The sequence below is a fragment of the Anopheles merus genome, chromosome 2R (genome assembly GCF_017562075.2).
Source record: "Anopheles merus strain MAF chromosome 2R, AmerM5.1, whole genome shotgun sequence".
NCBI lineage: Eukaryota > Metazoa > Arthropoda > Insecta > Diptera > Culicidae > Anopheles > Anopheles merus.
The window spans coordinates 11856771-11880332 of NC_054082.1; the positions used below are offsets into that span (position 1 = coordinate 11856771).

Sequence of the window (23562 nt, forward strand, 5' to 3'; positions counted from 1 at the left end):
TTGAGGAAAAGTTTCCTCTCCGGAACTGCGCAAGTTAACGCATGACGTACACCGCGCAACATTGTCGCTAATTTGGCGTTGCAGTCAGGGCAAGACATTTGCTCACACAGCGGAAATCCCTATCCATGGACTGGTTTTGGTAGTTCTTCTTCTTCGGTTTTGTTTTCCAACCACTCCCCCATTCTCTCCCATCCTACTTACCGGTTCGCCGTGGCCAATGTCGTGGGCGAGAACGTGTTGCATCTTCGGTTCGGCTTCCTGATGGGCGACGGCCGCCGCTACCTCCTCGACCGCGCGCTGTACCGCTTCATCGTCGACTGTTGGGAGTGCGGTCGGCTGGGGACTTCTGCAGCACCGGAAATGAGACAAAGTTGACAACGCCACACGGTGGTGATTAATTAAGCGAGCAAAGGGCGAACGCAGCCACCAACAGCCAAAGAGGGCGGCGGCTAATTATCGCCTCAGAGAAGTGCCGGGAAATTGTTACTGCTGGTACTTACGTCACGACCGCTTCCTCGGAGTAATCCTTGGTGGTTTCCGTTTCCTTTTGCGCTTCCATGTCCGGCTGCTGCTTCTGGGTTTGCGGCTGGTCCGACAGTGTGGGTTGCTGGGTTTGCATCGATTGTTGCTGCTGCTGCTGTTGCTGCTGCTGTTGCTGTTGCTGTTGCGTTGCTGCGAATGTGGCTGCAATCATTTGCGCCTGCTGTTGAGCTTGCTGTTGAGCTTGTTGTTGCTTTTGTTGCTGCTGTTGCTGCTGTTGTTGCTGTTGCTGCTGCTGCTGCTGCTGCTTGTATGCGGCTTCCATTTTCTTCGCCTCGAGGCGCAGCTTCTCCTCGCGAATTTTCTCACGCTCCTGGGCCCGCTGCTCCTTGCGCTGCTTTTCGGCCAACCGCTGGCGCTCCTTCTCGCTAACCTTGCGCTCAATCTCCATGCGGTACTTGTCGAGGATGGCGGCTTCCGCCTCCTCCGTCATCGCCAGCATCGAGCCGGGCGTTTCGTCCTTGGAGCGCAGGGCCTGGATGTAGTCGTCCATCAGCTGGGACAGCTTCACCGACAGCTCCGGGTAGCGCTTGAGCATCGCCATCGATTGGTTGACCGCGCGGTCAATGTCGACCAGCCGCTCGAGCGTGCGGGGACGCTCGGAGGCAGCCGCCTCCAGGCCGCCGGTACCGCCCGAGCCGAGCAGATGGCGATAGTGCGACAGGGCATGGGCACGGTCCTTGTGGAGCGCACGCAGCAGCTTCTGGAGACACTTTTCCACCCGGTGGGACTGGATAGAAGAAGGATAAAGTTGAATAAATATAAAAAAAAATGGCACGTGTGTCACTGACACCGTACAACCGATCGAAGCGGGAGCAGCCGGTCAAACCGTCGGCAGGGTTTGTACTAGTGGCGATAAGTTTAATTACAATTTGTGAACCCGTACCACATGGTACCGTAGCGTAAACATTGGCCAGGGATTTAAACACCACCTCGTGTCACGTACTTTCGCCCTGCGAGGCTTTACCATAATTCGAACAAAACGCAACAACTCAAAAGGGGGAAGTTTTCCATTTTTTTTGTTATTTCATTTCGGTTGCTTTCCACACGTAACTCCACCAAACCAAAGTTCATTAAAACTGTGGAACGAACGGGATATTTCCATCAAAGTTGCCCACCGGCATGATGGAACGTGTTGCGGAACGTGCCTGCTCGTGCGTGGAGTTACGAGCACGTACCAACGTACCGGGACGCGACATTCGCGCCAATCGCGGACGTTTGGCAAACCGAAAGACTCATATTTGTTGTCCCATACCGAAGCACCGGAAATGAGCAGCTGCACGCGCTTCGTTTTGTGCTGTTGTTTGTGGGGAGGGGGGGCCGAAAACTTACGCTTGGCGGTTGCTCCGTCAGGGCCTGGGTGTAGCAGGTCATCGCTTCCCGCTTGCGCTGGTTGATGTGGGCGAGGACGCGCTGCTGGTGCATCGCCGCCAGCTGGTGCTTCTCCGAGTTGCCCTCCTCTTCCAGTGCCTGCACAGAAGTCTAAAATATTACGCGAACGGAAAGGGGGGACGGCCACAGTAGCAAGGGTGGCCCGGTTTTAGTTACGAACGAACGACCGTTAAACTCATGTCACCATTTTTGTTTTTGTTTTTTATTTTTTATTTTGCTGTTGTATGTGTTTGTAAGGATTTGTAATTCGCTACGGAACATTGCGTTTTTTTTTTTTTGTTGGTTTCGCAAGGCATCAACTACTAGCAAACGATCAATCTAAAACTATGCAATTGAAGGTGGAGAGTTGGGAGGACACCGGTGGGCAAACAACCTTTAACGAGTGCATGGGGGGGGGCGGGGGAGGTTGCGCGAAGCGAGCGTACGATTGGTTTTTGTTTCGTTTTAGAGCTTTGCAATAATCATTACTGCAATTCTTCGAATGACTTTGGTTGTGTGTCGACTCGCTCGAACAATTAATTGCTTTTGGTTGTGCTTTTGCTGTGGGATATTGTCCCAAAAACTTGGTCATGTGCATGTCTTAACACTAAAACAGGACAAACAAGAAGTAAAGTTTGGGCAAGAAATGGTACAGAAACTTTTGTAACCATGCTGTGCTCGCTCATGTGGCTCGCCCATGTGGCTTTGCTCTCTTTGATGTGCAGCGCAACGAAGTCGACAGTTAATTAAAAAAAAGCCCTCTTACGGATTGTTTGCCCACGGTCCCGGGATTGTTTTCGTCTTCTAAACTACGCTAAAAGTGTGCTAATGGGGTTTTAACTACCACGCTAAAGTTTATGGTGCGTGCATGTTCGTCCACATCCACCGAAACACAACGAAAAACCACACATTGCATACATGGACATGTTGTGTTTCAGCAGAAGGGAATAAGAGAGAGAGAGAGAGCAAGACAGAGTGACGCGCGCGATCTATTTCGTAACAAACGCGATCCAAATGGACACGGACTCAAATCATGACATGATTTTACTGTCAGCCAAAACAAAACGGTGGAAAGTGCAAATGCAATGGTGGCTCTAGTGCCAGGGCGAAATGGGGGGGAGAATGCTGGGAACCTGAAGAAGGGAGTGGTAGGATGGACAAGCTGGAGGCAAAACGAAAGCACACAAACAAAACAGACGCAGACACAGCCGCAGAACGCTTACCTGGAACCGGGCCGTCATGCGCTGCTTGAACGTTTGCGCCGACTTCGGGTCGGCCAGCCGCATGTCCTGGTACTTCTCCTCCAGATCGGACCAGTCCTTCATCACGCGCGTCACCTTCTCCCGGTGGCTCTCCTCGAGCCGCTGCTGGGCTTCCTGAAATTCGGCGTGCAAATTCTACGAACAGCATATACAAACATCAATTTCGTGGCCCCGCACCTACCTTGAAGCTCTGGTGCTCGTTGCGCGGATCGAAGTGCGTGAAGTACGGGTCGGGCGTCGGGATGGCCGTGATCGGTGTCGTCACCAGCTCGATACCGCCAGCCGCCCTTTCCGTCGAGCTGGCGGCCGCATATCCACCGGCAGCGGCGTACAGCATGCCGGCACCGAGGCTGCTGTCGGGCTGCTGCTTCTTGAGCGCATCCCTGTTGCCTGCTGCGGGCGGCGGCGGTGTGGTGAAGCTATCCCAGGCGGCCGAACCGGTATCGATCGTGTCCGCACCGGCCGGTTTGTCGCTGCCCGCGTCAAAGTCTTCGTCCGAATCGTACTCGTCGTCCTCGCTCTCGATCGGCTCGTCGCCCAGCATCTCCTCGTCCTCCTCGTCGTCCAGCTCGTCCTCCTCCTCGTCGTCCTCCGAGTTGTTGTCCGACGCACCGTCCGAGCCGTCGTCCAGCGCCGGCAGCATGTCCGTGTCCTGCGGCAGCACCGGCAGGTCCGTTTTCTTCACCTTCATCGGTACGGCTGCAGCGACGGGAGGGAAACAGATCACAAAGAGGGGTAACGTTATACTCTGAGTCCATTAAAGCGATTCGTCTTGAGGCGAACACGTTCGCCCGGTTTGGAAACTTTCAAACAGTAAAGCAAAAACCTGGTGCCGAAAAAAAACATACCAAAAAACGATAATGATGATGCGATTAAGCGGTAAAGTGTGGCCCATTAATCAGCACGACGCCAGCCATTAATACGCGCAGGGCGTCCGCTACTGTGCGGTGCGATGCGCCCATTGCTTGGAGCAGTTTTGCACAACCGGCCGGAGTGGGGCAGCACCCATCGGCTAAGCTTTACTTATGGCGTCCGAGCTGCTGCTTGCAAGCGAACGCGACACAACGTTAAAAGTCAACGTCGCGCGTTGTTTATCTGTCGGGGATGTAGCGGGGGATTGGCCATAAACGAACGCAAACGACAAGCACTACAATCCCGGGCTCGATGTAAAAGCAGTAAAGGAAGTCGCTGTAGACTGGGCTTGATCCAGTGGGTGGCAAGAATGGCCGAATTGTCGTCCCCTCTTGCCATTCAACAACCATCCCAGTAGAACGACCTTTTTCCCGTCGCTGTTTTTTTTTGGGGAGGAGAAAACGAAAAGAGAAAACAACATACGTTCCCCCGAGAGAATGGTTCGAATGGACAGAGTCGCTGTCAAGCCCATTAATCGTTGCGCACCCTCCCCAGAGCGAATCTGAAATCAGCGAACCGGAAGCTATCGAAGCAATATCGAACGGTGGATCCATTTTTTGCTGTTGCTGCTTTGGTACGTTCTTGCAAATGATTCGTGCCGGGTTCAATAATCGAATCGATTCATCAGCAGTCCCAGTCCCCGTCGCTTTATGCATATGCGGGAAGAGTGTGTGCTGGTGACGCAAAGGCCTACAAAAAAATGGCCACGGAAATTGTCGTTTCTTGAGCGAGATACGAGAAGCAGTAGGGCTGGGCGAGCGCGGTGGTGGTTAATCACACAATTCGCTTGCCACTGAGTGTTCTTGGAACCTTGTCCCCTCCAACCCCCGGACACTCTCCCGGCAACAGTGTCTGCACGGGATGGTTGAAAAAATGAAGCACGGGAACATTTATTATTATCACCTTTTATGTGCCGGAAACTGCAATTTTCCGGTCATGCAGTGGAGGTGGTTTGGATGGTTTTCGTGGTTTTGCTATCGTGAGTCAGTTTTTATGATCGCCGAAAGGGTCTTCAATGATGTGTGAAAAGAGAGTGAGCGAAGGAAGAAGAATAGCATCATTTGCAGTGTGCTAACGGTCGTGGAGCACAGGTCTCCGCAAATCACACGTCTTCAGACTTTTGCAAATATTCACCACTCTTCTCGTAGCAACAGAAAGAAGGGAATCGTCCACTTTCACGATCGATCGTTTCGCTGGCTGTGGCTGTGTTTGCATGTTTCTGCGCCGCTTTATGGTGCACTCGATCGATCGTACCGACGGTTTGTTGGGTGGTGAGTATTTGTGTGTGTGTTTTTTTTGTTATGGTGGTTTAGCTTCAGCACAGCTACAGTACATACTGTTGTTCGCTGTGGGAAGGAAAAGCGACAGGGGAGACACCGACCAGGATGATAATGACCTAACCCCGCGAACCGCCAAAAGGAGAATCGCGCGAAACGAAGCACACACACACACACACACACCATCGAGCCCGAAACGTTGGGGCAGCGTTTCTCAATGGCATCCCCGACCGCTGCGACCGGCTGCTGCTAACGATGCCCACGGGCCGGAAGTTTGGCGCGAAAGGATAGCTGGGGCAACCGCGCGCGCACTGTGCCACGCCGTAACGGGAATGCCAAAGTTTTATAACCGAAGGATATCAATGGTTTGTCATTAGTGAAGGGTATCGCGTTTATTATCATTACTTCAGCTGGGCGCAGGACAGAGCCACCCTACCTCGATGTGAACGCTTGTGTGTGTGTGTGTGACCGCACGTAATGGGTATCATTACGACTGTTTCGTTTTTTTTTGTTGTGGTATTGTGTTAGTTAGACTGATAAGTCGCTGAGTTTTTATGTTTCCAGCCTGGCATGGGGCAGCTTTCTTCTGCTGCATGCCAAACTGTTTGCCATCTTTATGTCTCATTCACTGCTGTAGTAAAGGCATAACTAACTGCATTAAGCAAGCTTATTACCGGTGTCGAATGAAATCTCAAACGAGCGCATTGCGCTATCGGAAATGGCAACTCATCGTCCCAGTTACAACAGTAAAACAAAACAAAAACTCAGCTCAACTTTATTTACGGTCGAAGCTTTTTTAAAACCTCTCTCCTTATGCACGGTGTGCAAGGAAAAGTTTCGCTTCAAAACAAAATTATTCAAACGCAAGGCTGCATGTAATTTTAAAAGTTGCTATGGTTGGGATGCTTGTACTCGAGGGCACTCCACGGGCGGCAGTTACAGCAGTACAAACTTTGGGGTGAATGTATGTGTCAACAGTGGAAAACTTTTACCCTTCTCCGAACGTAGTATGAAAGTGGATTTCAGGGAGTTTTGCGCATGATGTTTTACATGTTTTATTTTTTATTTATTTTCAAAGTCATGGTACTTTCGACCATCCAGGCTCCACTGTTCTTGGTCCCGGTTACTGGTGTTACATCAAACAACTGTCAAAATTTAGATGGGAAGGCGCCACATTTACACGTGCACAAAAACACGTGAGCTTTTAAAACTCCCCCAGTCCGCCTGGGGTTGGTTTGCTGTGTAAATAGCAATCGCTTATCGGCCGACTGGTGTGCCGATCTTGAAAACTTCGCCCGGAAATCAATAAGTTTGTTTTGTTTAAATTTCACTTGGAGCTTTTGCTCATTTTTTCACCCGGTTGGTGTAGGGAAGCTTCACTGCGGGGATTCAGAGTAAGCTTGACCTTAAGAGCTTTCGAGCAGCTGTAGAGATTCGTACGGTGAAGTCAATAGAAACGATTTCCTTGCCGAGAAACCAATGTTTGTCTTCAAACTTGAATGGTGATGGAATGATGGGAAACGATATTGAAAAGCACAGATGGATGCCTTCAATTCGATGCAATCCATTGCAACGCAGAGGATGAAAATAATGATAAAGGTTAATTTATTGCAGGAAAATTCCACAGATTTGAAGCAATTTACGATGCGAACGTTACATTTCTTGGAAGCTTATAGCGTATCAGCTTCCCGGGAACGTGCTTAGCAAACGGAATTATACCCCGTACGCCGGCACCTGCCTGCCTGGCTCAGGTTTTACGTTCATTTTATCTTGAAATCGAACGAAACGGACAGAGCACTAAAATATATTTAAACTGCACGACCCTGCACAATATATGACCTCAATATGCTTCGAAATGTTCAATAGTCGGGTTTGGATTGCGCGAGTGTTCGTTCTTGTTCTCCTGCAGTCGCTATGAGCCTGCTTGCCAAGCTCCTCATCCAGCGGGGCAGGTACAGGGCATGGTCCATAATGTGCACCTAAACGAATTAAATCCGCACCGGAGGAGAGGGCCGCCCCATTTTCCAATACAAAGTCTCCAATCTTCCCTTAGTGTGTATGTGTATATGTGTGTGTTTCCCGTCGGTCGTCGCAAACCGACCATCATCATCTCATTTCCGGGACGAAGATCTTCCGTGGCACCGTGTACCCTGCCCCCGCCAGTTCGTACATTATCCTGCCCTACCAGGCAAAGGGTAATGTGTTTTCCAACCCACCATTACCGGTCCCGGCGTCCATGGGGAGCAAGAAACTGGCATCCACTGCGGAACCGGAAGCGGCCATGAACATCTTCGCTCGAGCAGCAGCAGCAGCAACCGGGAAACGCTCCGGGTTCTTGGCTGGCGGTACACTCTTAAGGATCCAGATAGCGGACAGCGGTGACAGTGACTAGTTGCACGCTACACATACACACACATAGATACACAGCGTGTGCGTTATGAATCCTGAGCAGTTTAAGCGCTTCAATGCCTCGTCCGGTGAAAGCGAGCGCTGGCAGAACACACTTGGTGTAGTGGCACTCGGGAGAGCACTCGGAGCGGACTGCGGTATCGTATGAAATAATCCCTTCCCTTCATCTTGATCTCAAGCCGCTCCGGAGGTTGATTCATCGCATCGGTGGAGCATGTTATGTGGTGCGGCCGAGAGCGCGCGTTGCGGACGTTGAAGTTCGTCCGTCGTATATATGAGGGTATGTTTGTATGAGAGTGGAAATTTAAAAGATGCGCATTTTGAACAAGGTTAGGGCATATTAAAGCCTGGGATCTATATCTGGAGGCACAGGCAGTGCCTAGTGGTGGAAAGATTGCTATTGTCGTCCTATAAAACGTACTTGAGATTACCTCGGGTATAAGATTAGTCTAGCCTGGACAACATCCTACCAACGGAGCCCTCCGTACGTTCCATTCGCTACCGAAGTGGAAATAATAATAGTATTAAAATAAGAAGAAGAAGAAGAAGAAGAAGAAGAAGAAGAAGAAGAAGAAGAATGCTTTCGCCTCTTGTACTGCCACAGTGCTTCAGCTCACCTGGTGCGCCCCGTGCTCGGTGCACCGTGGAGAAACGGTTCCGTTTGGGTCGTGATTTATGGAGCAAACTTAACAAAAAAAAAGAAGAAAAACTTTCCCCACATTGCATACCGTTCCCCGTTGCAAACTCTCGAGTGTGAGCATATTTTTTTTTCTCGCAACTGTTCTTCCTGCTTTTGGCCGGTAGCGTAACTTTTTTTATGTTTATTTCTACCCCATGCTGTTGAAGCTTCTCTGTCAAACAAAGCTTGCCGCTACCTTATACCGCCAAACTTCCTCGGGATGCTGCTGTCGATGGGTCGAAGTTGGGCGGCAGTACGGCAACCAGAGGCAGTCAGAGTTTTGGCACAAACAAATCAACTATGAGTTACTTGGCAACAAAAGTTTTGGCACATTTATTTTGTACCTACTATAGCACCCCATTTCAGGCCGTCCTGTACCATGTGCCGACAGCACCGTGGGAAGCTGCGTGGTAAGTGCTTTTGCATTGCATCTACGTACTTTTAGATTGATTCTCAATATTGATTTTGTTGGCCAAGTTTCCGGCGAGCGAGGGGTAAGCTTTCGGCGAGCGCAGCGTTCAGTTAGCAAGGCAACAATAATTTATGGCTGGTATAAGATTGCTTAACTTGCCCCGGCGCCAAACGCTTGGTAGGTGGCCGTTCGCTAAACGGTTGCACAGTTACAGTGCGTTGGCACGAAGTCGTTAGGCACCGTTCGATGATGGGTGGTTCGATTTCATTCTAGTCAGCATTTAATTCGCTAATTTATATTGCACCGAACGCCGCATCGATGCTAAGATGAAGCGCTCTGCGTCTTGCTAATCGTAATCTACGTCTTGTATGCTAATGAAATTGATGCTGTAACACGAAGTTAATGCTAGTATTTTGTATGTTGAATATGATTTAATAAAAAAGTATTATTAAAGTACACTATTAAAAGCACAACTTCAGGCTTTTGAGTCGACTGAACAGACTTTTATAAATGATGTATGATAAAAGTCTTTTCTTTGTAATAATGCCTTTGTAAAAATGTCCAACATGTGAGAATTTGTAAAAGCTTCAAATCAAACTTTAAATGAAAAACTTCCTTCAAACGCCAGCTAGTGTACAACCTCAATGGCATCAGTAGCAGCAGCCCTTTTTCCTTATGATAACTACATTGAATGGATGGATAAAACGAGCTGACCTAAAAAATAATCCCTCTTTCCCCGCTTTCCCCATTGATGCGACACACTCCTCCGCCGGGCTCAAGCACCACCGGGCAGTAAACTTCAGCTCTACCGCTTTGACTAGTGTCATCAATGTCAGTACGACCGTGTACCGTTCCCCGATACTGAGCGAAGCTACCTATTCATTGCGCTCGGAAGTTTTTTTTTCTTCTTTTGGTGTGTTTGTGTGTTGTGAGTGCAGGGCATTCATTTTTCGTTGCTGTACGGCCGTGCCTTCCTCCGTTTCTCCCTTCTTTGCGCTTCTATCGCACAGTGTTCTGATGGACCCGTTCGACGGGAAATTGTGTTCCCTTTTTAGCTCAATAGATCGATTTTTGCGGCCACAAACACTGCTGCAGCGAGTTGAAGGACAGGAAGCTTACACACGGGGCCGGTTTGCCTTAGTTTGTGATCATGTACATCGCAAAAAAAAGAATGAAGGAAGGAAGAAAAAGCCCCGCCGCTGTATGTAATGAATACAGCAGAAGTAGCACAGCAGCAACTTTCGTGAAGAATACAGTGCATGGTCGTTGCTGGTGGTTTATACACACACACTCACACACATTCACACACAGCAGGTTTTGTTGTGCGGTAGTAGATATACATTTTGATCGATTTTTCCTTTCCCCGCTTCGCGCTAGTGCGCCTACCGTTCTGGGTGGTTTCTATCCATAATTCATGATATGGCTTTCATAAACCCAACCGGCAGCACCGTATGTACTGCAAAGCAGTTGTTAAACTGTCGGACGGGTTCCGAAAATTGGTTGCAAATCGGTTTGCTGTATGCGCTTTCGTCAGTCACTTGGCATTTCGCAGGGCAAACGAATCGAAATCGATATGTAGCCTCTACTTCTTAAATGATTTTTTTGCTAAAATGATATACTTTTGGATAGCAGTAGACAGCAGTAAAAAAATTTATTTTGTATAGGAAATTCTGTTTGATTTCGCCTAAATTGTGCATTGTACGTACTCGATGGAGACGCATGGTGCTTTGTAAAGTAACGTGACAAAGGTACGGGCCTCCACATTTGCAAGCTCATATTTTTCGTAATACAAGCTTTATTGAGCTACTCAAACATCACCCTTTGCTCGAACATGCTTTGTTCTACCGGAGGAATTAACTGTCATAAATTCATTATAATTTTTAAAAAGATTATCCCTTTCGCTGTCAACCGCTGTGCCCAGCGCCAGTGGCAAAAGGGCACCAAAGTAAATGCGTAATAATGCACACCATTTTGGTATGTTGGCGAGTTTTTTTTTCCCCCGTCCCAAACTGGCAGGAAATGTAATGGAATGGCAGACATAGTCCCATCGGCAGCAAAAATAACGACAAATACAGTAAAGTGGCAATTAAAAAGGATTTAATGCCGATGGAGTTGTGGTGCTACGAGGAAGGGAAGGGGAGTGTAAATCGGTGGAAAAAACTCTCCCTTTGACCGGAAGCTGCACAATGCTGTATGCAAGTGGGCACTATTGAATCGATGAGCCGGTGACAACAATTGCGTAAATGGTAATTCCGCCACTACGCTCGCATGCATGCTCGATGACGGTGGCGGCGGTAATCGTGCGCAACGGGCGCAAAAGGGACACATTTTATTTGCGTTCGTTTTCTTTTTTCACTGTAGCCAGCTTTGTGACTTTACAAAAACAATGGCCATGTTTTATCGGTGCATCCCATTCCACAGTTTAACCCAGCGCATTAAAATTCTTCGCAAATGGGGTTCGAATGAGCAGCACTCGCACAGATGTATGTATGGAAACAAAAGAGGAAAATTAAACTACAGCAACTGTGTGGCTGTGTGCAGCCAGAAAAAAAGAAAAAAAAACTCTGCAAGAAATAAATGAAAGCACTCTCATTCTCGCTCTAATGTCGCACCCATTTGCATTATCCCATTGCCCGGGAGCTCCGGGGACGGTGGACCCTTGTGCGCTCAATACCGAACCGTTAAAGCACACGGGGTGGATTTGGTCACGTTTTGGAGGGAAGGAAAATGGGTCATTTGTTTGTGCGTGCGCGTTCGGTAGCCGTTGGTTGTGTAAGAATAAACGACCGGCGCTGCAAGTGACGGGGGGAAACCGAAAAGCTCTGGCAAAAGGAGTAAAAATCACGAATTAATCACACAGCCACACCGGCACAGCAAAGCGCAGATGGAAAACAATTAATGGGAAACAAATGGAAGCAATTCTGCCGGCTGTCGGTCGCTTGGTTCAGTGACGGTCAAGGGAATGAATAGAGGGTAAACGGAAGGTAGAGAGTGGACTGAATGGTCGCTTGTGTTTGGATTCCTGCCAACATGCCGGACCCGTGGTGGTTCTTTGCGAAGGTTGATTTTAACATAAATATAAACGTTTATACAGTGAGCTTACGCGCTCTATGGGATAACAACCCGTACCCCTGTTCTTGAACGTTCCCCTTTCGTCTATGGGCATGATGGCGATCGTTCGCACTGTTAGCTCGTTGGTTTTGTGGCTTTTTTCTCCGTTCTCTCAATATTAATTTAACCATCGCTAGTGGAAATGTTTACCGAACCGAAACGGTACAGGATGGCGATGGGCAGTAAGGTACAAAATGCTTAACCAAACTAACAGCATGTCGAGGTGTTTGCAGGGTTAGGCGACCTTTTTTTTCTTCTTTACCCATCACATGGCACGTTGTGGCCTGTACGGAGCGCTGTGTGGAAAGCTAAACTGTTAAATTTCTCCCGTCCATACACACTGGACCATCTCAATGGAGCTTTTCGTTACCCCAAACAAAGCGCGACCTCACCGTCCAGATGGGTTAGTTAAAGCTTTTTTTAAACTTGGTTTCCACTTTTTTATAGCTGAGATTCTCTCCACGATCGCCAGTTGCAGGTGCCAGCTGCAGCGCAGGAATAATGTGTCCCCGGAGAGAAACGGAAACACTCCTCCCTCCAACGGTGCCTTTCGCTCGCGGGCAGGAAATGCCAGCCAGGATAACAGATGTGCACCACCGAACAATGAACCAACTGGTTCGTTGTGGGCACCGGTGTTGTCCTTTCCGTCTCTTCTCATGTTTCTATTTAAAAAATACACACACACACAAACAGAAGGGAAAGCAAATACAAAAAAGTCGAAAAGATAGCTCCGTTCTGCTCACTTTCGTGCAAACAAAAATGGTGAAATAAATAAAAAGAAATTTCGTTATTTTTTATCCAACGCCACGTGAAACCAGTTCACTCGCACTCGTACGTGAAAATGCGTACTGTTTGGTGGCTGGCGACCCACCGTAAAACTCATACAACTAGCATGTGTGTGTGAGCGTTAGTGGCGCGGACGAGGGTGCGTGTGGGTCGGTGTTTTTGTGTTTTCTTCTCTTTTGCCCGCTAGTTTTCGGCCGCTTCGAGCGCCTTTTCACACGGATGGTGGCGATCTGTCGACAATGTCTGTTCTGGACACTGTCAGGGCGTTCTCTCGCCCTGTCCCGGTGTCATTCCCTCTTCTCCTCCCTTTCGAGTTGACCTCGGTGCCCGGGCAAGCGGAGGGGGAGATGAACAAGCGGAGCACAAGACCCCTCGTGGCAGTGTTTGCTGATGACATATTCAATGTGCAATTATGTTCCATTTTGCATTCGAATTAATCATTCCACGTCAACTAAGATGGCGACAGTGGCCGGTTGGCACCGGGTGCCGGAAGCAGAGATACAGCGGAACGTTGACGCGGAGGATGAACGCCATGTGTGTGCGCCTGTGTGTCGTGTGTGTGCCACCACCATAGGCACACCAGCGCTCTTTGCAAATTGCGGGTCGCCCGTACCAGCAGCAATATTGCAACAGGAACCAAACGCACACCAAAAGGGGGACATGAGCTATCTGTGTTCCCAGATCCCCCATTCGGCTGTGCTGTTGTCAACCGGGACCGTGGTTGGTGGAGAAGTGTGGTGGTGGCTGGGGTAACCCTGCTAGTGCAGTGTATCAACCTCATGTGAACGGACATCATGCCCACGCGGTGCACAAAGTATGCATTGGCGGTCCTGCCTCACTGAGCTGACCTCATTCCGGTTCACCGAGAACACGATCGGGATGTATCTCCGGTGCGTTATGAGTCCTTGCCTGTATGTGTGTGTGTGTGTGTGTGTTTGTGCCATGGCGCATGTTGATGAAAGCCCCTACCCAACAGCCCCGACATCCCGGTGATCACTTGCATCGCTGTCCATTCTGTACCGGCCGGCCTCACACCGCTCTTGCCATGCCATGGCCGGTTGTGCTGCCATCGCTTTAGACACTCGTTTATTGCCCCGCTTTGTAGTGCCCGCTAGTGCCTTCAGGTGGGTGGGGGGAGGGCGGTAGCGAAGAGTGATTGATGCTATTTATGCCTTCAACAGCATCTGCAACGCAAGTGCACCGGTAAGCCTCACACCGACGCTGGCCGGCTAAACTGTCCTTCGCTTCAATGATACAGCTCGTTTTTGGTTTGCCGGTTCTGACCGGAGTTGCTCGGTCGGTGTCATACGCTGACATCTCCGCTGGATATGTGTCTGTTTTGCTTCTTGCTTCCCCCTTTTTTTTAATGCTTCTCCCGTGCGAGATACACGGTGTCCGGTGTGTTACGGCGTTTGAGTGACGAATTGCGATGCAGTTAGATGGTAGTGCTCCAACTGCTCGGCCATTGCTGAACATTGCACATTGGACTGACGGACGGTAATTTATATCATTAATTCACGCCAAACGATTAGTGTGGTACATTGCTACCGAGCGAAGCTGGTGTGTGTAAAAATGAAAAGCGACCATTTGGGAGGAACAAATTTGGAATGTTGCGAAGAGACTCTATTTCAACTGCTTTTTTAAAATTGTTCAATGGTTGTAAGTATCTAACATTCTCGTCTAAGGATACAAACGTTTCCAAATGTCTTCTGCATGTCCTATTGTTGATTTTTTGCATGAAAAGCTGATTGCAAAAGCCATTTAATGCTATTCTTTTTTTAATATATCTGTTTCCATTGCGCTTGATTGCAGGCAATATGGCAATGGTGAACATACACTTTCAAGCTACAAAATACCGAGCAAATGATACAATTATACGGTCCCCGCTTTGCAACACCGTTTGCCATCCATCCAAGAAGTCGTCTGCCCAATCGCACGAGCAGCACAGCGGCCTTACCATAAAGGATCTTTTTATAGAACCGCGTATCTTGTCGCCAGTTTTCGGAAAGATCGTCAAGTCTGATGGTTTGTGCCGGTACGTCGCCCCGAAGCACGACTCTCGTACCCGTAGCTACATCGCAACGGGCCAAGACGATGCCGTCCGGGGCTTTCGTAACTTCGTCGGAAGCAATTTGTGCACAAAATGATTTCATCAAAATGGCGCTTTTATTTCACCATTACCATAGACAACGGGCCACTTACGTGTTAGGGACGGGAGCGAGCGCGCTCGGCAGCAAACAACATCCATCGCGCGGAAGTTAATTCAATAGTTAAAAAGTGACGTCTCTTCCTGCCGGTGGTTTCGGGCCGCGGCAGCGCGGAAAACCACGATATCCCGGCCTGGGCTCGGTCGTTCGACGCGCTTTCGCCGAGCGGAACGGGCGGATGGTTTGGCTTTCATCTTGCGCCTCGGCTTACACGCAGCGGCAGGAAATTTAAGGCAAGCGCACGTGGCCCGGGCGCCCCCGTGCAATGGGGCGGGCGGGTCTTTTGCCGTGTTTGGGGCTCGGCGTCTGTCTAATTAAGCGTAGCTCACCACCACCAGGCCGCCAGGCCGCCAGGCCGCTTCGCCGCGGGCTGTGCGCTTGCGGGCGTTTCGTCGCCACGGAAGGAAAGGAAAATTCGGCTTCCGATTCCGACGGCTGGAGAGAGCTTCATCATTAACAATATTAACTTTGCTTCCTTCGCCCCGTCCGCGGGGCTGGTCGGTTTGTGCAAACGTTGCGCTGCGTGGAGGGTATAAAATAACCAAAACATAAAGAGGGAAAAAAAACAACCAAACGGGAAAACCTTCCGCCATTTAGCGGATGCCTTTCTTGCCAAGCCAAAGCCAAACAAAACGGTAGGCATTAAGGCGTGCTACTAGGGGCTTTGCAGGCGGAGGCATTTTCCACTCGCTTCAGTCAGCCATTTTGTGCCCGGTTCAATCTGTGTAAGCCTGAAAGCGCGCTTTACCGAGCGGAAATGGATTGAGGTACGGTGCAGCGGTGTTTGCGTGTTTTACAGTGAATTTGCAAGGGATTTCATCCAAATTGATAACCTTGGCTGAAGCAGGCCAGCGAAAGGGATGGTTTTCGTGGAGACAAAGTTATTCCAAAACTGCAATACAGATATCGTTGGAAGGCAAAACAAATTACTACAATTGATGCTTCATTGTTTAGCTTCAGTGCTGTGCAATCAAATAAAGTGTATGATATTAGCGCATTTGGGGCTACAGAGTTTTACCCAATGATGCTGTAATACTGATTTTACAAGCAAGTCAACCTCTTACCGTCTTACGTCTTAAAGCAACTCACACCGATTTGCGATGTATGTTCGATATTATTAGATGCAAAGTGAGGTACGCGTTTATTTGCCATCGTTGTAACAAGAATCTCCACTGTTGGTCGGTTCGCCTAAATTGCGTCAGTGGAGTTTTGTCGTTTGAAGTTACCATATCGTCATAGGTTCGTACAACTCTTCCCTCAACAAATTTACTAATTACAGAGGTGTGACGCAATTAAGCATTTAGCATGAATTCCAAAAAGCGTTTTACACATTGGTAAATAGCTGCCAGTAATTAGTACTATAAAAATGGAGTAGCAATATCGAAAAAAAACACCAGCAAACATTTAGTCCACTAAAAAGGTGTATAATTGATGTAGAGATTCTAATTCCTAGAACAGAAACTGCAACGAAACCCTCACCAAACGTCAGCAAACATTAAACAGCAAATTTCTGGAAAACGGGCTGGAAATAAGTTTGCCGTCGCTAGCTGATTAATAGTGCCTGAGGGGGATGGGTTTTCCCGTCCCCGTGTGTAATAATTAGAGCGGGCAGAGTAAAACTTGCTAAAACAACTTTTAGCCAAATTAGTGAAGCCTCGGCGCCACACCATTAGCCGCTGCCGGGCACGGAACCGCTCCGCTGCGAACGCAACCCCAGGATTCGCATGTTGAATTAACATAAATTTCTTTCAAACGTAAACTTGTAGCTCTAGCGGTGGGTTAGTGCATTTAATTATGATTTTTGTTTTAGCTGCAAGTTTTCAGACGCTTAGCGAAACTTTGTAACCGTATAATATTTCAAAACGGTCATTAGTACTAACTTGGGCTTTACAGTATCTGCCGCTAGCTGTTTATGATTTAGCTTAGACAAACAAATGTTGCAAGAGTGTATTGGCCTTTTACTTTTAATTTATAGAAATAATCGTCGCAAATAGATCGTTTTTCATTGTACGAAAAGTCGTAGCAAGCTTGTCTGCTGAACATGCGCAACCAGAGCTATCCTCATCAACCAAAGAGTAAACTCATTAAAAGCTCAATTTTCTCACACACATAGACACGTTTATTTGCTCGACCTAAAACTCAGCCCAAATGAAATATAACACACACGCCAACGAATTACAGCGTAGCAGGGAGACGGAACAAGCATTTACTCAACAAATGTTCTCCCCTTTTTTTTAAGTTCGTCCCAATCGTTGGAAACATAATGTTTGGAAAGTCAAAGTTAAACTTTAGCAAAAGTGTTACATCAAACCCAAAAACACACATCACCCGGACGGCTGCGAAACACGTGTCATTCGTTGCATCAGATCTCAGATTGCTTTACACACAGAGATATGTGACTGACGCCCAGCTTCCCACTCCCACTCTCGACCCGGTACCCGGTGGAAGGGAAGTTGTTTGTAAGTTGACTACGGAAGCTTCACCAGTGTGCTAACGAATGGAATCAGAATGATGTGGCTGCTGATACGGATAGGACTTCCCTTTCTGTTTGGAAATTCCATCCAAAATGGTTCGAGCCTCGGTGCGTAATACAGAGCAGCATGATTTGATTGAAAACACTCCTAAAAGTTCTTCACATTTCACAAACGTTGTCGTTGTCTTTTCAATCCCTCCGCTAGCAGGAAGACCCTAAGCCACTGCCACCGAGCCTGTCGAGTGCTTTCGAAGAGCGAAGGGAGGAGAAATAAAGGGGGCCTTCGGCATAACCCTTAAACCTCTCAAGCCGTAACTCGTGGCGGCGTTTGTGTGTGTGTGTGTATGGGACTGTATTTGTAAACCTAACCCATTTCAATTTGAGCCTGTGGCTTTTTCGAGAATTGAAGAATGAAGCAAGGATTGCTGACAGCCATCACCAACGTGCCCGGTTCGACATGTGGCATTGATTGTCGCTACGAGTGTGTGCGTGGCGAGGCTGTGGGTGAGCTTCCTCGGTATCCCCAGCCGCGTATGGTACCGCATGCCAATGCTCTATTTTATTCGCTGACATTTAGAGGACAAAAGCATGTTCGACACAAAACGACTTGTCAAGACGAGGTAAGCGAGGCAGAAATCAGGAAAACAGCGGGGCCCGCCCGGCATTGTTGGGATGATTTATGATACAGTGGTGTTGGTCGGTGAAACTTCTGCAAATGATTAAACGTGCCATTGTAGTGTTGCTTTTAATAGTTCTCCAACAAATGGAATTGTTTGTTGCTGTTTTGCTTGACGTTACTGTGTGCGAAGGCAGCAACCAAATGCCAAATGAAGGTTTGCTCCACTTTTTTCCCATAGCTCATCGATTTTATTGATTGAGTGATAAAATCAATGGAATTTTCCCCTTCATTCTTTTGATATGGGCGTTTTGAAGTTGAATTAAGTAGAAATTCATCAAAGGAAAGATCAAATGAATTTACTTTCCCGTTACTACTAATCCATTTAGCTAGAAGCTTGATACAAAAAAACAATAAATTTAATTTCTAGTAAATAATTACACAATTATCTGCTCTGGGCAAAACATTTTTCCACTGAAGATTCCAGAAGAAAGAAAAAGATAACATAAATACACTGTAAAATAATTCACTTCTAAAGATCTCACAAGCTAACGAATTTTGTTTGTTTAACAGCTTAAACTTTGTGTTATATTTAGAATACAGGTGTCCATCGAGATACGACTGTATTTGGGACCGAAAAAATGTCCCAAAGCAAGGCGTAAGTCGAAAAAGTCGTATGTCGAATATCTCTGAATGTAAAGTTTATAACCGAAGTTTATGATACCGTGTATTTTATTTAAAATAATGTTCGATAATGTAATAATTATATTAAAAAAACCGTACACAATATAGATGTTCAAGATCAGCTAGTTTTGGAATCTTTGGAAATGTGTGTATAGCGGTTACCAGCCCATATATTCAAAATAATACATCAATTTCTTGTCAATGACAACTTTTAACCGTCAAAATCAAAATCGTCGTGTCTGAGATTCGTCGTAACTCGAAGGGGTCGTAACTCGGGGGACGACTGTACTCTAAACGGTAGAATAATGGCTTGTTGAGCCCTTAAGATTTTGATAGATCACTCGTCAGAAGGCGCGATACTCTAGGTGTTCAAAATTGTCAATAAGTTACACATACAGGGAACAAAATCATTATTTTTTTTTTACAATTTTCTGCTGTATAACATCGTCGCAAGTTAAACCCATCAACATCATGAGCACGGGAAGGATGTCAAAAACAGTGTCAGCCGCGCATCCAACTTTACCACCACCTGGCTGAGCTGTTCTCAGGCAAGGTACGCTTCAAACACATTGTGTTGGCCGCGTGTGGGTCCAAAATCAGTCCCAAGCCGTTTGGCATGCCACGGTGATCTGACTTTTCACACCCGCATCGATATCTTTCCATTCTCACCCAGCTCACAATTTGCCGTTCCATTATTGATGCTTGATTCCAAGGATTCAGCGGAAGTGAGTGTGGTATGTGATGAAAGTATGAAATATGCATTGGTCAAAAGGATTGCGTAGGTTTGCGCACGATTGTCACTATGCGGTTGGTCCGAAAACTGTCACACTGTCGTGGAACCTATTAGCAGTGCGCTCAATCACCCCTCATCATCTCCACGGAGTGACACGGAAATTGTACACGTGCGAGACGCATTTGCTGTGCTCTTCATCACTCTCCACAGCGCTATCAATTGGCATGACAACGAATCAGCAAACCGGTCAGCTGAACAGTACGTTGGTAAATGATAGATGAATGTGTCGAAAATTAGGTTTTTTGTGGTGCCCGGTGCTGTGCGAAATAAACCTAGTTTGCAGCCATCAATGAACAAAGTTGATCAGTGCTTTCGTTTGGTTTATGTTCTCCTGCAAACGGCACCCGGCTCAGTCACTAATGATTGTATCGTTTTTTTCTCGGTTTTTTGGATAGCAAAACTAAACCGGGGCGTGTAAATCTCGACCGTTTTAGCAAACACACTGCCCTCCCATTCAGCCCCGGCCGTGTGTTCAAATTTCCGCTGTTGGTCATCAACTTCATCATCTTTCTCCCACCGCGCGCGCGTTCGTGCGGTTGTGTGTCAAGCCAGTGAGCACGGTTTGTATGTACACCGTCTTGCCCTACGCCCTTTCGCGATTGGAGGTCTTCGGCCTGGCGGCGGACGAGGAAATGGCTGTCAGCCAGAATTAATTGCTCAGCGGGACACACGGCTGCCCTGAGGGCGGGCTGGCTGGACCGGCGAGCAGGCACAATTTATCGCTTTTCGCTGCACAGTTCAACGAGCGTAAGATACACGGTGAGCTGTATCAAGCATGGGGATACCACCTCCACCACCACCACCACCTCAAAACCAACCAGCATGGGATTGTCGGGGTGCCACCGCGTGCACATGACATTGGCTTCTGGCTTACGGTGGACGCACGTCGGTTGTGAAATTCTCTAGCCAACCGAGTGTCGGCGAGAAAGACGGCAAGCGAACCCAATTTCCCCATCCCCGAGTCAGCTTCAAAAACGGATGATGGCGGTGGGCAGCCAATGTCCCTGGGACGGGGGCTGGGCGCCCACCGCGGGAGCAATGGGAAAGAAAACAGATTTCCGATAAAATTAATGATGCTTTCGATTCGAAAATTACGAGCAATTAAACAGAGGGCATCTGCCCGTCGTCCTGTCGGAGTGGTTTCTGTGGTTCGGTGCCGGTCACTGGTTGCGGGATTGCGGGTTGCAGTCGGGGCAAATTATCGACTGATTGCGAGTTGGCAAAAGAAGCAGCAACCCTGCTGCCACCCATCGTATCCTTGCCAGCGCGCTGTGCTCAAGCGCTTTTGCTTACTTCCACTGGACACTGGACCCGTGGTTGGGCGGCCGTGTGCAAAGATGCATGAAAAATGTGCTGAGCCAAGCGCCGGCTAAATTATCCAAAATGTGTTCACTCACCGAAACGCTTGGACTTGTTGGGAGCAAATAGAAAGTTCGATTGCAGCTAGTGAGAGCAGCTTTGGCTCAGCATTATGCGGTATGCCATCTTTAAAATCGTGCCGTGTCTTTGGCAGCATCAGTTACCCCCCGTTCGCACATCAGTGTCGAATGGGTGGTACGAAGTTGGAAGAAATTTAATCATCCAACTATTTACTAGCTCTAAACGACCGGCAGCGACGGCGGGCTTAATGAAAGGAACGATGGCACCAGCCGAGGAAGCGTTCGGAAGACGGCACCGGCACCCTCCGATAAAGCCATTACACACTCCGCTGACGATAGTAAATCTTAAGCCGCACGATTTCAATCCATTCCAGGACGGGCCTCGGGATCGGGCCGCTCGGTTTCGGTGTACAGTTACACGGTAAGTTAATGAGTTTTTGAATGGGCTATTATTTATCTCCGGTTTTGTCGGTGGGGCGAGAGGAATGGACTAAATTTGTGAACAAGATGGTATGGTGAAGGCGTGCTGGAATTTAAAATTCTGCTAGCTTTACTCAGGTTGATGGGCGCGTTTTATCGTGTTTGCTTTTTGTATTGTTTGTTCTGGACGCAAAATAACATATTCTGAATTCTAGAAATTTTTCTGTTTTTGAGTTTGCCCATAACAAACTACTGAGATCATGATACTTAGACTGATCACAACTATTGTTCTACTAACTTTGACAAGCCATGCTACGATTGTATGGATGATGTAATGCAACGCTTGTCCTAAAAGCTTTGCGGGTTCAACATTCAGTTCCTCACTTCTACTGAATCTTACTGTGTCGTCATTCGCAGAAGCAAACGTCATCCAGAACCTACATGAACACGTTAACTTTCCTACGGAGCACAGCTCGTCCTACTCGACTCGAATGAAACTAATTATTTGGAACATCCCATTTTGCAAACGCTGCACAGCGGTGTAAATGGATGCATCAACTTCCGCGTCAGCTAGCGGTCGCTTCTACTCCCGGGGCACGGATTAAACAACCGTCATCAGTTGCAACCTACCCCGGGCACTATCAAATTCCATAAAATTAGATCGTTTCGGCACAACGGCACGCTGTCCCCTTTGTGCGGAGAACATCTCATCCCCACAAAAAGAACATAATCAACTCAATAATATGGGCCAGCTTCATTCCGATGGAGTCGTTCTGTGTCGCACCAGATCAGAGGTCACACGACGCTCAGCGGGAAAGAAGCGAATGGCCTCCCGGTGTATCTTATTGGGTTGAAGTGTGTGATTAACACTGCTTAAACTCGTTTACGTACCCTGCCGTTCGGCGCTCGGCCGTCGCATGTTGGACCTGAAGCCGCTCGCCCACGACAAACGGTCGGCATTTACGTTGTTCGTTTTGGAAGCCGAAACGCCGAAACGAGTGCAGCGCTTGCAACCGGCACGCAAGGGAAACAGATTTTCCGGAGATTTATTTGCATAATAATAACATTTAAATTGTACCCGGGTAACGACACGGGTCGGAAGGTCGGACGGTGGCTTTGCACCCGCGGAACCTCACCAAACATACATACAAACACAGCCATTTTGCATAGTTTGGGGGTGTGTGTGTGCGTAATCGTTTTTGTGTTCCGGTCCGTGAATACCAGTAGTATGGTGTGCATGAGAGAGAAAGAGCGAGAGAGCAAGAGAGAGAAAGAGAGAGAAAGAGAGAGAGAGAGCGCGCGTTGGAAAAAAAGGAAAACTTTTCACTCGGCTTGTGCACATCCCCGTTTGCGCCAAAGACACATGGTAAATGGTTTGAAATCGTGATGTGTTGGGGGAGGTGTCGTGACGCCGCGCCAGCTTCAACCGTACCGTTTTGCATGTCTTTATTGTAAGTGTGTGCTGATGTGTTTGTGTGTGAGTGTGTGTGTGTCTGTGTACAATGTGGAAAAGCTTTTCCCACGCCCCACTTCCCATCATTTCCCACGCCAACGGAGTACATCGGACGGGGAGACATCATGCTTTTCGCTGTCCAACCAACCTATCCGTGCACTCACATGTCCCTTTTTGCCCCCGCGGTCTGCAGTTCCCTGGGTGGGGGGAGGTGGTGGTTCCGTAAGGTTGCGTTGGATGAACCACACCCATTTTTCGAGGCTCCGAGGTCGGTAGTGTCCCAAACACGTCGACCCAGGGTGGGACCACAGAGAGAGAGAGAGGGAGAGCGAGTGAGAGCGAGTGAGAGCGAGAGATTGAAGGATGACGCGATGCAAAGGGTAATATTATGCAAATTTGATGCACTCGGAAAACTTTTAAAAGACAATCCCGAGTTTCAGGAATCCTCGGTGGTTGGAGATTGTGTTTCTTCTCCCCCTGCTTAGTGCTTCTACTTTTATTGGAAAAGGACGAAAAAAAAAATATGGCAGAGTTTACGGGGCGATGTGGGACTTTATAGGGGAGGTCATGCGATAAAGTTTGCCCGGGTTGGCCTCTGTTTGCTGGCCACCCGTACGGTGCTGCAGCTTAGCTTACTTTCAGTGTCCATTTCTGTTCCCTTCGAAAAGTGTCATTATTATGCTACTGTTTGCTCCACCAGCGGACGGTTTTTTTGTGTGTTTGTTTCTGCGTTCGTTTGTTTGGCTCGGACACTTTTATCATTGTGTTTTGGCATGAA

General features: G+C 48.1%; 1 protein-coding gene across 11 annotated transcripts in view; it reads right to left on the reverse strand.

The window, feature by feature from the left end:
* Positions 1–23562, reverse strand: part of LOC121590902 (amyloid-beta-like protein) — a 70608-nt gene that overhangs the window by 7125 nt on the left and 39921 nt on the right. For 8 of the 11 annotated variants that reach the window (XM_041911056.1, XM_041911059.1, XM_041911062.1 and 5 more), the window contains exons 6-10: positions 3355–3872; positions 3135–3308; positions 1873–2022; positions 501–1270; positions 202–346 (exon numbers count right to left, since the gene is read on the reverse strand). In XM_041911056.1, coding sequence (XP_041766990.1) covers positions 202–346; positions 501–1270; positions 1873–2022; positions 3135–3308; positions 3355–3872 — 1757 coding nt within the window. The remainder of the gene's footprint in view (positions 1–201; positions 347–500; positions 1271–1872; positions 2023–3134; positions 3309–3354; positions 3873–23562) is intronic. The other 3 variants (XM_041911068.1, XM_041911067.1, XM_041911066.1) reach the window with 3 other exon arrangements.